The 15,576-nt window shown below is 39.5% G+C and overlaps 1 protein-coding gene across 3 annotated transcripts in view; it reads right to left on the reverse strand.

Annotated features, from left to right (window-relative positions):
• Window positions 1–1,875: 1,875 nt before the first annotated feature.
• The window catches only part of LOC110979794 (putative protein phosphatase 2C T23F11.1), a 39,396-nt gene continuing 25,695 nt past the window's right edge, over window positions 1,876–15,576 (reverse strand). For 2 of the 3 annotated variants that reach the window (XM_022235856.2, XM_087131043.1), the window contains exons 3-10: window positions 13,663–13,746; window positions 10,787–10,918; window positions 10,505–10,578; window positions 10,271–10,412; window positions 8,688–8,771; window positions 6,942–7,087; window positions 4,467–4,700; window positions 1,876–3,603 (exon numbers count right to left, since the gene is read on the reverse strand). In XM_022235856.2, coding sequence (XP_022091548.1) covers window positions 4,515–4,700; window positions 6,942–7,087; window positions 8,688–8,771; window positions 10,271–10,412; window positions 10,505–10,578; window positions 10,787–10,918; window positions 13,663–13,746 — 848 coding nt within the window. In that variant the 3' untranslated portion in view covers window positions 1,876–3,603; window positions 4,467–4,514. Of the gene's footprint in view, window positions 3,651–4,466; window positions 4,701–6,941; window positions 7,088–8,687; window positions 8,772–10,270; window positions 10,413–10,504; window positions 10,579–10,786; window positions 10,919–13,662; window positions 13,747–15,576 lie in introns of all 3 variants that reach the window. The other variant, XM_022235857.2, reaches the window with a different exon arrangement.

Here is a 15,576-nt window from a genome sequence, read left to right on the forward strand (position 1 = left end):
TGACTGAATAGGCTCATAACTAGGGCCTTAGGAACGAAATTCAACGGTTACCAGCGACAGTCCCCTCGCGCTTACTCTCGCTGCTAAGCACCTGCTACGTGAAATTTCGTATTTTAACGTGATTTCTTTGAGAGAGAGGAGTTGGGGGCCTTATACGGGCCACGGTGTGACAGCGCAAAAACATTGTGTGTAAAGTAACATTGGTCAATAATACGCCTGAAGGCGTTTTGTAATTAACAAAGTTTGAATTAAATATCTCGCTCTGTAGGTCCCTATTACTAAAAAGTTGCGCTTTCCTCAAGTATCCAGCTTTTGGTGTGGGGGGGGATATTCAAAAGCAAATGCACTTTTGTGCTCATTCAACATGATGATGGGGGAGAAAAATTTTTTATTTAATTTTGTAATTTTTTTTGATAAATAAATATACCTATTAGTTTCTTTCCTACTCACCTATGAAGTATTCTCAGTTGAAAAAAGACCCCCCCACCGGGTACGCCACTGGCATTCCTCCTTTATTATGCCTACGGATCATAGGGTTCCATTGCATAAGAACGCAAAAATCAAAAGGCTGGGATTTAGCCCCCAAGTCAGGTATTGAAACACCCGTAAAGGGCTACCTTCTCCCCCTCCCAATCAAAAAAAAAAGGGCACAAGGCCTAGCATGTCTGGAGCCAAAGATGGAGCAAGATATTATTGTACTACGATCAGTGACATAGCCCCCCATTGGAGAAAACAAAGCCTAATTTTGCAGCATTTCCAGGATTCTGAGCGAGGGTCGGGGGGAGCAGGGGGCTTCAAGCTAAAGTGGGGGGCTGACTAGATGTTGGACATATACATGTACATAATCATGATCACATCAAGTGAGGGGGTGACTAAGGACAATGATTTTTCATGGGGGGCATGCAACTCCCCGTCACTCCGCTGGTCTATTTCAAGAAAAAAAAAACAAGATTGGCAATCCTCTACCACATCAGTCAGTTCCCTGCTCTCCCCCTATGTTGACAATCCTAGCATTGTAGGTAGGGCAGTCATGCAGGTTGTGAGGAGGGAAGACCTTCCCCCACCTAAAAAGTTTGAAGTAGGGAAAGTGAAAGATAAAGATCAAAGGGGATGGAATTTATCACTCTTTTGCCTGAAAAACAAATAACAAAAACAAAAAATGCATGACTTACCCCCACCCCACTCCAGAAAAAAACCTGCCCTCAATAGTCCAGGAAAGCATGGCAATTTTAATGTTTGAAAAAACTGCACTTTCCAAAGTATTTCATCAAAAGGCATGTCAAAACATTTTCGTACATTGAAAACCAGTATAAATTTGCAGAAAAATTGAAAAAAAAAAGTCCATAGCAGTCCATAGGTGGAAAGAATTTTAGCAGACTGGACGACTTGCCCAGCCATGGAAATTTGGAAAGGGGGCTGTGATACAGATATCCACCTGTTAATATGTATTGCATTCATGCAAACTCTTGCATCAGAACAGCATATTAGTGGCTCTTTTTATCGTTTCCCTTTTTGAGTGATACTGAATATATTTTAGTCCTTGGGAAGTCAAAAAAATGCTTCACAATCCCCGTTCTTTTGCTCACCACGAAAAAGTGAAAGATGATTCAACATGTTCAATATCCCATCCACCCCCCTTAAAAGTGAGGGGCAAAACATACCCCCATCTGCCTCAGGATTTACGCCCATGATCAAATACCATGAACCTGTACACACATGCAGTCATCTCTTACTCCTGCACAGAGTGGATTCAGTCAACAAAATCTTTGGAATAAAATAGATTCAATCACAACAAATGTTACTGTATAATCGGGACTGCCGAAAAAGGTAAACTACGACAATGCAGTCATATACGATGCAACAGAAAGTGCAATATATGTTTTTGCCTGAAAGCACACGTTTTAATCACTTCAACTGACATCATGCCTTTCAACAATTTTCTTGTTTTTAGTCCTGTACAATTTAACAAACTGTTTTAAAACTTTACAATTCAAATTCCACTTGTTGAAGAATCTACAGGTACTTACAGGATGTGACATAACTCTCAGTTTTTCACAGTGTATTTTAAAAACAAAAATGAAAACTAGACAAAGTACAGACTGGTTCTCAAGTGGCATTTTTAATTTCCAGACACAATTCCTCAAATGCTAAGACTGTTGCAATTACTGCTGAAAATTTCAAATTGCATACTTCTCTCCCCCACAAAAGGAGGCCAGAAAAATATACTGGAACTGGTACAAATTAATGGTTCTTGTCAAGAATGCCCAGATTGCCAACTGTACACAAGTTTAAGTTGGAAGCAGAAATTCAAAAGACCACGCCCCCATCTTTCCTATGGGAGGTGACAAAGTCTTCTTGAAGTCCGATCATGTTTGCTGCAACACTCAGAGTTGTCTGCATCTTTGCTAAATTACATTTCATGGTTTAATTACAATATATACATGCCCGTACGTCCGCAGTCAATATTGAATTTGTATCTTTTATTTTTTCTCAATTAACTTTTAACATTTTAGACTGTACTCAGCAAATACACCACTTGTTGTCTCGTGGATACACATGTATGTCTATTGAATGTTACTAATTACAGAGATTTAATATTAATACACACAGGCATACATGTAATTTCGTTGCAATTATCTCTGATTCATTCAGAGAGACAGAGAGTAAACAAAGATTTCTGAATAACTAAAAGCAGACGAAACAAGAACTTTAACAAATTATAACTATGGTCTCCTTTTCTGAATATAAAGGCTTCATTAGTTTGGATTTTTCATAGCATCAAGGTATGATTATAACTGTATTAAAACCAGAAAAATAAAGCCATCTTCAGGGTATCTACGTTTCAGGCTAATACAAGACGCTGTCCCAAATGATTATATCATCAAATAAATCTACCATCTTCTGTGTACGTACATTTCAGGCTGATTGAAGACACTGTCCCAAATTAAAATATCGTCAAATACACCTGCCATCTTCTGAGTGCCTATATTTCAGGCTGACTGAAGGCGCTTCCCAAATTAGCATACTGTTAAACACATGTACTTGGTCTGGCTAAATACTCCCTACACCCTGTTGACGAGAGCATGTAGGACAGTAACACGAATGCAGTTACACACAGTATGACACATTACCTAACAATTCCTGTAAATCTAAAACAAACCTAGCCCCCCCCAAATCACCTGACACAACTGTCACTTTGTTTCAAACTCATAGTATACAATCTAGTCACATTGTCCTCTGATTTTGATTTACTAAAATATTCACAATCTCTCAGTACTGCATTTATTGCTGACTACTGTACCTACAAGAACAAGACCATTCGAAGGACGACGATGCGTAGGGAAGTCATTTTTTTTCTCATTTCTGAATTTTGCAGGAGAGGCAAGACTAGGGAGGAAACTTGAAGCAGGGTTCAACAACTTTTTTTTTCACACCTTCACTGACGTTCTGGAAGGATCCATTCAGAGTTTCCAACACCGATGTTCACATCACACCACCCCAAAATACTCCAAGAGTATGACTTGACAAGCCAGAACACATTAGGTTTTTCCCTCTTTTTTGTAAGATCTTGTCTCCAGGAAGCTAGTATATCATTTAGCGATCCTGTAATAAGATGAAGTCCAAAATTGTAACATTCAGTTGAGCACAGCCTGAAAACACAATTAGAAAAGAGAAAGTATCTCATAAAATTTAAAGCATGAAACACTGGGAATGACAGGACCTATGTGAGAAAATAAAGCATCCCCAATTAATTGATCTCAGTGTAAAAATTCCAGATAGCTCATGGGCCATTCAAAGCTATACAAACAAGTGAAGTGATACACTGGTTCCCAATCCTTCCCTTTGAATCTGCAGAAGGAGTTAACCTATCATTGAAGAAATCATTGCAAAGACACTGTCCATGGACTGGTCATAACAAAGACAATAAATTCACTTCCAACAGCCAATGGCCTGTTCAGATTTATTTTCAACACAGAGATTGGTGAGACCATAAAGCATGAAAGTGAGCCCTCTATTGCTGAATACTAGATATTCCCAGTCACTGAAGATTTACAATCCGTTAAGCAAAAAGAAAAATTCCGAGCACTTTCCCTTTTAAGTAGATTAAAAATCAAGGACTTTTTCAAAATTCTCAGGATATTCACAACCCTCTCCTACAATAACTGGTTGAGCTTGTATTAACACCATCTAAGAATAATCTCTCCTTGGAAGAAGTGTGCTTCTGATAAACTGATGGTATGGGTCCACACTGTAATCGTTCTGAAGACAGCCAGGGCATATTGGTCAAAGCACTGACTTCAAGCCACCAGTTTTTACCAAGACCATACATCTTCCCAGAGGAGGGATTCTGCTCACATGATATCACTGCAAACCTGACCAGTCACACCTCCACCATGCAAAGCTTCAAATCGTACCCACTGTAGTATACAACTACGGAGAAAGCGGACCAAAATCTTGATACTCACGTATTCACAATTCTGTACATCAACGCCTCCGTCCCGCCAGCCCTGCTTTCATACATTGGCCTCCTCCCCTTCCCATGGGGGCTTGTCGGGCCGGGGCTTGGCACATCGCACAGCCAGCTCCATGTATGTCTCTTCTTGAAGAAAGGTCACCAGAACCACTGTCATGTTGTCGCAGCCAAGACCCCCCATCTGGCAGTCGGGTGCCAAGCACCTCGTCATCAGATCCTCACAGATCTTCATGGCAGTAGACAGACAGAAAGAAGGCTAGTTATCAGTCTTCCTATTTTCAGGGGAGGTATGGACTAAACGGCAATTCGACAGCAAAGAGAAATTCTTTGTCCTCAGTGAAGTTCGTCAATTTATGAAGACCCCCCATGTTACAAAAACCTGAGGTCAATTTTATCTAGCTGTTAAGCACAGACATTTGTGACCTGCTTGGTTAAATTCAGTCACAAGGGCTAATCCAGAACCACATTTTCGATGAGGGGTGCATTTGTTTTGGGAGGCTAAAAAATTTTGGAAATTTTTTCAAGTCACCTTTGATGACCTTTCTGAGGACTAAGTTATATTTTTGAAGCTTTTCACACACTTTTGGAAGGGAGGGAAATTAAACAGACCAAGACAATTGCCTTCTCTCAATATTTTCAAAACAAATTGGAGGGGTCCTTGTATGGAGGACGAAAAGTGGCCATCTGCTTTTCTGCTATCAGAATGGTAGAAAAGCAGATTTTATCTTCTGGTAACATGCAATTTCGGCTTTTCTACTTTTCTGCCACCTCAAAAAGAAGAACGAACATTGTTTGGTTATGCATTTTTCTATTTTTCTGCTTTTTTGCTTCAAGAAAAGCAGATTTTACTTTTTCTTCATTTGCTGGCGGCCGAAAAGCGGCCATCTGTTTTTCTGCTTTCAAGCAGGCAGATAGTTTGAATCAACATTTTGACGACAACCGTGAATTCAACTTTTCTGCTTTTTTGATACCGGAAAAGCAGTTTTTACATAGGTGGCCGAAAAGTGGCCATCTGCTTTTCTGCCTTCCAAGGGCCATGAACGGGGTCGTGAACTTAAGGTTATGACCATTTCCTTTCTTGGATATTGAAGACGTATAAACTAACAATTACAGTCCACCCTATCTTTTATGATGAAAGATTCACACGTTTTCCTTGGCCCAAGCAAGCTTGATGATACTTGTAAAACTGTATTTCCTTTGAGATGCTGTTTTCTCTGCCTCACAGAGACACTGATATTGCAGTATGGGATAGGTCCCTAGAGAGCATGGTTACGTACTGCTTTCCATACCTCTTCACTCCCCCAAAACGGAAATGGTCGTAACCTACCGGTTCATGACTCCATTCACTTCCCATTGAGGACAGAAAAGCAGATGGCCACTTTTCGGCCACCTATGTAAAATCTGCTTTTCCGGTATCAAAAAAGCAGAAAAGTTGAATTCACGGTTGTCGTCAAAATGTTGATCCAAATTTCTGCCTGCTCGAAAGCAGAAAAACAGATGGCCGCTTTTCGGCCGCCAGCAAATGAAGAAAAACTAAAATCTGCTTTTCTTGAAGCAGAAAAGCACAAAAATAGAAAAATGCATAACCAAACAATATTCGTTCTGCTTTTTGAGGTGGCAGAAAAGTAGAAAAGTCGATATTGCATGTTACCAGAACATAAAATCTGCTTTTCTACCATTCTGATAGCAGAAAAGCAGATGGCCACTTTTCGTCCTCCATAGCTCCTTGAAATGAATTTACAGGTCTTGAAATGAATCTTGCAGAATAGGCCTTGAAATAAATCTTGCTGTATGTAAATAAAACTTTCATCAGGCTAAGTGATACATCAAAACAAAAGGGCTCAATTTGCTCTTTCAAATACAAATTAAAGTGGCCTTGATGACTTCTAATTCATTTTCACAGCGCAGTTTACATTTGTACTAACAAGCAGATATTATTTCTTTAGAGAAGGAGGTTACCGGCCAATATTTCATACATTTTTAGCTTCCTGTGACTGGTTCCCAGTTAATTTGTACTCAGCACACAACTTTGCTAAATGGTATATTCTGCCAAACAGATCTGAAATTGTCCAGTGATTGATCAGTCCATGCGAACTTAAATGAACGGTGCAGGAGTCCCTGCACTCAGTTTTATTTTTGGCTAAAGGTTACTTGCAACGAAGTCAAGGTTTTAACAAAAGAGCAAGCTTGGCTCTGAAAGTCAAGAGACAACTGCAGACAGAGGTTTTGGAAACAAAAAACAAAAGAAACAACTGATCAGTTCTTGGCAAAGAAGGGAGGATACCCTTGACTGCACGATGCACAGATTTAGGCTGGGACTGAGAACCAAATCTGCACGTCGGCTTCGGATTGAATTCGAACCTTGGTCACAGCTGGGAAAGCAATGACAGTGCCACTTCAACACAAGGGTTCTGACCTAAAACTAAGAGGCAGTATTAGTGGATGATCCTCGACAGATGACCTGTACCTTTTCGGGTTCCATTTTACTGGCTATTCTTGACCTGATGAAGTCTACCACCTCCTGATTGGTCAGTACATCCCAGATGCCGTCGCACGCCAGCACTAAGAACTCATGGTCTGGCCGAATATCGTTTACTGTCACATCGGGCACCGCTGATTTTAAAAATAAATAAAATGGAAACATTTCTAAAAAACAAACACAACCCCCCCAAAAATGGAATGGAAATTAAGACATTTTTTATAAAAATTCAAATAGGTTCATAAATTTACATTTAATACTTCTTTTCATGGATTTATAAAGCCATCAATTATTCTATACAAATGCTGTTTTCCTATGTGCTACAGAAAGAATTGTTTGAACACTGGACTGCATATTGTTATAGACCATGCAGTATAAGCACACAGGAAAGACATAAATCTACCTAAGACCAAACCAAAAAAGTAAATTGTATTTGCTGTATCCTCAATGAGTATGCTACAATTGCTATGTCTATCCCTTCAGAAACTCAAGTACAGGTACCAGTAGGTACCCATTGGCATTCCTATCTGCTTGTTTAACGCTCGTTCAAGAGTCAAGTTAACACATCATCTCCCCCAAATAACCACAGTTACTGGCCTCCACACCTGCCTTTTTCTCATCTTGGATCATTTTAAGAGCCGTACAGCATTTGGTATGACACTCTCTACTCATTCAGCCAGCATCCAACAACCACATAGTTTTCTCGCAGTGTTAAAAATGTAATTGCAATGTTAGCAGCTACCAAATTCAAATCATGGCTTCTCAAAGTTGACTGGTATCTTTGTAACACCTTAAGTGAAATTAACAAATCTTTTAACTTCACAGCCCTGATGTAAAGTTTTTCCTTTTGTTTTGCGAGTGTGTTGCGCATCCATCTCAATAACAAAGAATTAAAAATACAGGTTTGGTTCACCTTCCCTGTGGTGTTATTTCACAAACCAATTTCCTAATGCCTACCACAACCATTGAAGTAACCAGTCACTGGACACTTTGTACACTTTCTGCATGACAAAAGAGACTGCCCGATTCTTATTGCTTAATTTGGGCTGCCTCGAAGAAATACATTTGAAAAAGCAGTTCATCAAGATGTACGGTGCATCGGGGAGATGTTAATTTCAATTAGGGGTTTCACCCTTGCCCGACGTATGAACACTGAATACTCCGTGCTTGTCCGAGAGCTTGTGAAAAAATTCACAAGCTTACTAGGGTGGGACTCAAACCCACGACCTCCTGCTTAATACAAGTGCAGATGTCTTAACCACTCGACCATCAAGCTTGTCATGGTTGGCTGGCCGGTCCGAGGCAGGTGTAGCAGCGGGTTTTGCAAACTATTATCAAGATGTACTTTGCATCCGGGAGATGTTAATTTTAATTATGGGTTTTGCCCTTTCCCGACGTACATTTAAGAACACTGTATACTCAGACTGATAAATATACGTCGCGTAAGGGCAAAACCTGAAATAATAAAAGAAGCAGTTCAGTCTGCTCAAATGCTATTTGGCCACTGGGCTAGTGCTAAGGGTTCATACTTGGTGCACAAGTGAATGCAAATCCAAACTTATGACGTCGGCTCAAATACTCCTGCTGCGAATATGCAAGAGGTGAACATGTTTCAACTCAGCAAATTACGCTGCAAATGTTTTATGATGCCAAATCTGCTTTGCTTGCATGCTGGCCCAAGGTACATGTACAGACTGGTCTTAACAGTGGATCATTCACAAGCCACAATCTCACCTATAACAATCTGTTCTTCTGCCGGTTTGCTTTCATTCCTCTTGAAGACGAAATCTCCTAATGCTCTTGAGAGTGCCAAATTGCCTGTCGAACATCAAGAGTCAAATAACTCCATTATAGCAAAACATGATATACACAACATGATGGAAACTCTTAGGGAACAAAATGTTCACATTAAAGTCATTCAATGTTAATTCTGGAAACCAAAGTGAAAGTCTATATTCACATAAGTAGCATTTTTCCCCAAAGGGAGGGCTGCCCGTATCTTGACCCGTAATAAGCAAACCTGTAAATTTTTAGACTGATCCAGGGATACATGAAAAAGCGAAAAATCTGGAGAATACATATTAACTAATTCATGTCGATGTCAAAGTTGCCGTCAATCTAGAGAAACTACAATGACAACACATACATGTAACTTTTACTTTCATAGATTTTGTCAGCTTTTAAAGGTAGTGAACACCATTGGTTTTGGGACTGATTACGGTGTATAATATTCCTGACAACTTACATTCCACCAACTTGTTTTATGTTTGAATCAACTGCTTTGTTAAAAATTGAGAAAAACATTGTGAAATCAAAGATTTTGTAATTTATCTTGCATAAAATCTATGGATTACGGGGTGTTCGTAGTAAGTGAACAATATCCGCGGGGTCAGGGTGGGAAATAGGCATGACAGGTTCTCATTCTCTTAAAAAAGGAGCAGTTTTCAACGGTTAGGAGTAATCAGTGAATTTAACCTTGGAATAATGCGCCTCCTCAACAATGTAGCATTGCGGATTCACGAAAAAATCATCCAGGAGCACAGTCGACTTGTGCCCGTGACACCGAAACAACTATGCCTATATGCTAATGCACGTGTGCTGTCGTGCTTAACGACTGCATTTTCACATGAGTTTACACGTCAGTGAAAGTCTTAAAAAACTCCATTCTCAGTTGATTCGCAAATAATTACAAGCAAAGATGAAACTATGTCTTGAAACATGGGAGGTAGAGGTTTAACCTGTGGAAATCATACTTTTCGTTCACGAAAATCCCTTCAACATTTGGATTTTACCATTATGCTCTAGGGGTGATTTTGAATTTGCAAAGTTTTCAGTTAAACAAATCCTATCCTTAAATAAAATTCAACTTCATACTCATTCAATTTATTTTTTACTTTACACCTTACACTCATCTTCATATAACTTCAATTTTCAATGCTTTTGGTGAATTTCTGTCAGTCTATTATTAGCTGCTTTTAGATTTACCCGTTAATTAACGGAGACTCCCACAATATCTACCAACACTACACAAGAAAATTGTCACCTGTTAAAGAATGTGAAATGAAATGAACTCTTTATATGATGGTTGCGACCGTCGTAAACAAGAGAACAAAATTTCTATTTCCTCAAAAACTACAGCATTCTGGGCAGAAATACTACACAGACCGATTGAGGCTGTTACGTACTTTCTTTCAAGTAAGATATTTCAGGATTTTACGGTAGTCCTATTTGGGCGATTTTACCAATGGTGTACACTACCTTTGAAAAGAAAAAAAAAATCAGGAAGCGAATTTTTAAAACACAGCAACTGTACCTACCATTGACTCTGTTGAATTCCACCCATCCTCCAGCGGCTATAATTCTCTTAGTTTCCTCCTCATTGCCTGGTTTGTGATCATGTGACAATGCCTGAGCATGACCACTGACACTAGCTACCGCCCTGGAGTCTCCAACATTTCCCTGGGTCAATCAAACAGGCAAATATGGAGTGAAGTTTCTATACATCTCTTTGCGTCAAGATGTGCGATGAACAGAAAGGTGTTTGTACTTACACAATATATTTTTCCATTTTTTACAACCACAATCAGAGCTGTTGTGCCCGCAAGTTCGTCTTTCATTGTCTCATCTGCATAAAAAAACAAAAACAAATTGGCTGATTTGTAAAATTACTTTCTTACTTCAAGCCACTTTTTGTCATCATTTGAGCAAGTTCATGTTTAAAGGCTTATCTGTTGTAACCATTTGTAGTTTATAAACAATGACTCCTGCAAACATTGAACTCCCTTGTCAGAAAAAAAGAAATGGTGAAATTACGTGGAATTGCACGGACTTACCACTAAGCATATCCTCGTCCAATAACAAAAAGGCTTTCTTGATGCTGTCAGCAATGTCGCCCTTCTTATACGATGCCTGATTGGTCAGTTTTGTGTGGAGGTGCTGACCAGCATACTGTGCAACTTTGGCCCCTGCCATGACCAAATCCAAATAAGACATTGTCAATATTTTCAATAAAATACATGTGAGAATCAAAAGCCTTGAAGTTACTGCAGATCAAGTCAAATATTTAAAGATTAAATTATGGAAATATTCAAAGATTTTTACTCAACCAGCAGTGTTGTCATCAGGTTGCTGTATGTTCATGCTTGCACCGCGAGAGCAATTTCACATGTCACTTTGACTGATTGGACAAATGGATGGAGAAATTACGCACGACATCCTAAATAAATCATCTTGTTACGGTGGGCAGGTCCCACAATCAGTCTCTAGCAAAAGTGTGTTGTCATGATATTGACGTACGGTTAGATCAGCTGGAATCTGTACACAATATTTTGCATTAGACAATTGCACAGACACAGTACTGTGCTTGTGTACACACTCGAAGAGTACAATGTGCATGTGCACGTTACATAGGAAAAGGAGCGTAAGTTAAAATGCATGGCCACGTACTGGGGTAACATCTTTTGAAATTGCATTTCTCCAGGGGGGTTTTGATACATTTCATTTTCTTCAATATTCTTTTCACCTGTGACAGGTTTTTTCAAGCTTTGCACGCAAAAACCAGACATGTTGGTGTTTTTCATATCAAGTGTCTGACCAAATTTTAACTGGTGTTTCTCACAATAAAAACTGTGTCAATGTGCCACATTAATAAGTTCTGTTCTTACACTATAAGTGCTACTAGACAATACAACCAAGTGTCTGTACTGTCACCGAAATGTACAACAGCAAAGCCCATGAAAAAAATTATACCATTGTGGGAAATGACAAAAAGAGAACGAAAATGTATATAATCAAACCAAAACATCCAGTAAGTGGGGACATTTTCACATGTACAATGTACATGTACGGGTACATTGCAAAATACTTTTGCGCAGACCCATCAAAAGCAAACTTCTACATGTATTTCCTTTCGCCCTTGTCTTCACTCCCCTTGGATGGCTCACAATTTCCTTCTTATTACATGTACGAGCACAATGCTATCCAGTACATCATGTACATGTACATGCTACTGGTGCATGTACATGTATGTCCTTATAGTAGGGTACAGCTACATGTGCATGTACATGTCAATGTGTACAAGAAAGAAGGTTTGCACATGTACTTATAACTGACTTAAGTGCCTATTTTTGGCTGCATGTATCCTGTCTTTATTGACTTGTAACCATCATACATATTGGATAGATCTTCACCACGGCCTGACATCTGGGAGGAAGAACACACGAGCAGCGTCTGTCGAGGGACTGCAGTCCCTCGACAGGTATTTTTGAAACAGTCGACTGTTTCAAAAATACCTCCTGACAGTTACAAAGTGGCTACTACACTAACAGCTTTGCGATCCATCATTATCATGGGGATAATTCAGGCACTCGTGAAACCCACACACACTCCACCACAGAGCATATGCGGCCAGGTTGTCTGGGCAAGCTCGGTTCCCCTAGACAGAGTAATCTATGCGGATTTATGGCCATGAAGCTAATCATCATTATATTTCCGCAACCCTTATGTCAAGTGAACAAGTCTGAAAATCGCAGGCACTAGAAAGTAAGTGCTTTCCACTGCTCCCAGTCTTGTACCGGTACATGTATGTATCTATCTTTCTCGTTAGTAAGTACGGTAATACCGATCAAATGTACCAAACAACACCAGCCGTAAGTCTATGCAGGTCAATTTCCAAATATAAACTATGGCTTTAGGGGCTGGTGAGGCAGACAATTCTGAAGGGCAGACGATTTGTGTTGGTGCTTACATCTGAAGGCAAATGACACACTGTTTGGCGCAGTCCACAGCTAAATGAAACAGACGGATATTCTGCATTCAAAACGAGCTAATATTCAATCACCGCTACCAGTCGGAGGAGTCAGTGATCAAGAATTGTAGGCAGGAGAGGAATCGAGGAGCTGCATGTACCGGTACATGTTCTTACAAATGAACTTTCAACATGGATCCACGCAGCCTATTAAAATAATAACGAATAACCCAGTAACCCACATTTCTTTACATCAAATAAAATTTTTATGCAATTATGTACTGATCACACTTCTGGGTACACTTACATGCAGCACTTTAAATATCAAGACGAAATGAAGCACTAATCCTTGGCAGTTCCACAGTTTAAAATTTCAGGATGAATTTATGTGGTTTTAAAATACGTACAAAAAGGGTGAAATTTGGGGGAAATCTACAATTTCGGATACATTACTTGTCACAATTTCCCTTTTATATCGAGCATTGATAACTATTGTGGATACATTAAATACAACATATATTAGAGAAAATGATAATAAATCTTGTACTTTGACTTTTGTGGTGTCATGGAGCCATGCATTTAAAAGAAAATAGCTAAATATCCGGAGTAATTCTCAGTACACACAATAGCAGCATGTACATGTGAAGGTGCCGTACGCAGTGAATGTTTATATGTGTAGGTGGATGTCTAGGAAGGAGATTGGAAAGAAAAGATTAAAATTTGCTTAAGGTTTATCTCGTGTACTTTGCACCCCCCTATTCGCATGAGTACACACACTGTGATGGCAAAATTTATCATGGGCAAAGAAACATGCTCCTTCAACCAAACTTTTTGTCTCTCCTTTTGTACAGATCGTGTTGACACGAATCCAGTGCATTACGCGACTGTTTTCATACAAAACACAGGCGAGGGCGGTGGTGGAGGGAAGGGGCAGATGAAGGAGAGGATAAGATGATGACTTACCCCCATGTCCATCGTAGACGGCAAAGAACGCCGAGTCCCTGTCATCGTCCGTGTTTAGCTTGGTTGTATGCGCATCTTCCATATCTGTTAAGGTTCGGTCAAGGAACTCAAAACCACACAAATTCAGCCAACTGTGAACTGTGATTATTCAGCCATGCGTAATGCATGCATTTTGATATCTGTCAAGGCAGATTATGTGAGCTCAAACATGGATTTCAAAAAGGTTTTTTTTGACACAAAACCTAAATCTGTCATAATAAGAGTAAACCAAACACAAATGCACCTGTCTGCACATCAATTACTGTACATGCAGAAACCATAGACATTTCCTTTGAAGGGTCTCTGCACTGGAGTGTTCTGAACAAAAACCTCCAAATGCTCCTTTTGCCTTATTTCACCTCCTTTTCAAATTTTGCCTTACTATTTAAAGGGTATTTTGCTGCCATTTGGGATTTTATTTGATGATTATTTCTCCATATTTATGAGAAAAACTGTAATACCATCACTGAAAGAAAACCTATAAACCTACCTACAAAATTGGTGTGCGCAAGAAAATCTCATGTTTCTTCTTTTTTTGTTGTTTTTTGTTCTTTTTTTTAAGATTTTGCTGGCCTAAATTTTCTTTCCTTCGGTGAATCATTATTGTATTAGTACATGCAATAAGCATGTAAGCAATCCTCTCTCAGAAATATTTTCATTAAGTAAATTCTTGGTTCACAAGTTGAACAGCAAAACCCATCCTCTGAACCAAGTCTTCCCTGCATAACATTACAGCAACAGCACCCCCAATTGTCCAGTAAAGAGCATCGATAATTTCAAATGTTTAAAAAATTGCACTTTTTCATGCATTTTACCTGACAGGAAATGTCAGATATTTTTCATACATGAAGAACATCAAGTTAATACAGAAAAAAATTGCATGAGAAAAACTCACTGCAGTCACACTTTAAACGATTTCCCTCTCTTGTTGACACAGGGAGGGCTCCTTACAGCACATGGATTGAGCGCAGCAAGAACACATCCCTCGATGTTCACTTTTTACTCCCCGATTGGTCTTATACAAGACTTCATTACATGGGCATCTTCACACACTCTTGGAAATAAATTACATGTAGAACTAAAACTAATGAACAGTTGTTCCCTACTGGATGCACATGTACAATTCATGTGAAATAGGAAAAAGTGTCTTCTGTCCCCATGATTCCTGCCTTCTCCTGTCCTATGCACGGTAGCCTGCAACCTGAATGGCCCCTTCACCTTGTGTTGGACAATATTTTTTAAAAATTGCTATCACAATTCATAGCACATAGATGTACACATATACAGTGTACATCTATTATACATACAGTATATGGAAGCCTGCTCAACTTGATTAATGGTTCAGCACCGACAGCGACTTCAAAATGATTGAAAAATTACGAACACATTTCCCAAGGCAATTCCTGAAGAACAGTGACTTGATTTTTACTCAAACTGCGACAAACAAACAAAAAATGTCTGCTTACAGACCAATACAGAGTTTGTCACATCGAGCACATTGGCCAGTTGACAAACAAGACATCTTCTAGACAATTTGTGTGGATGTATATGTACATGTATATATCCATACAGGGAATTTTGTACATGTACTCGTAACTGGGAAGTGAAAATGGACTCATTTAAAATTTCCTCTTCCTGTTTGGTGAAGTATTTCAGTAATACAATCAATGCCCCCACATGCCATGCCCATCTGCAGACTCGGTAAAACTGATTTGATCCCGAGTTCATCGTCAGAACTGCAAGCCTCCCGTGCTGTACAAGGGAAATTCTTTTTTGCCGAGGCTCGCGAGAGAGCAAGCGAAGCTTGTTGAATGACTGGTGGGGGGGGGCGGGTGGTTGCAGCAACTGCTTAATGAAACCATGGGGGGGAGGGGA

The sequence above is a fragment of the Acanthaster planci genome, linkage group LG02 (genome assembly GCF_054643075.1).
Source record: "Acanthaster planci isolate LZ-2023a linkage group LG02, COTS_SCS, whole genome shotgun sequence".
Taxonomy (NCBI): Eukaryota; Metazoa; Echinodermata; class Asteroidea; order Valvatida; family Acanthasteridae; genus Acanthaster; species Acanthaster planci.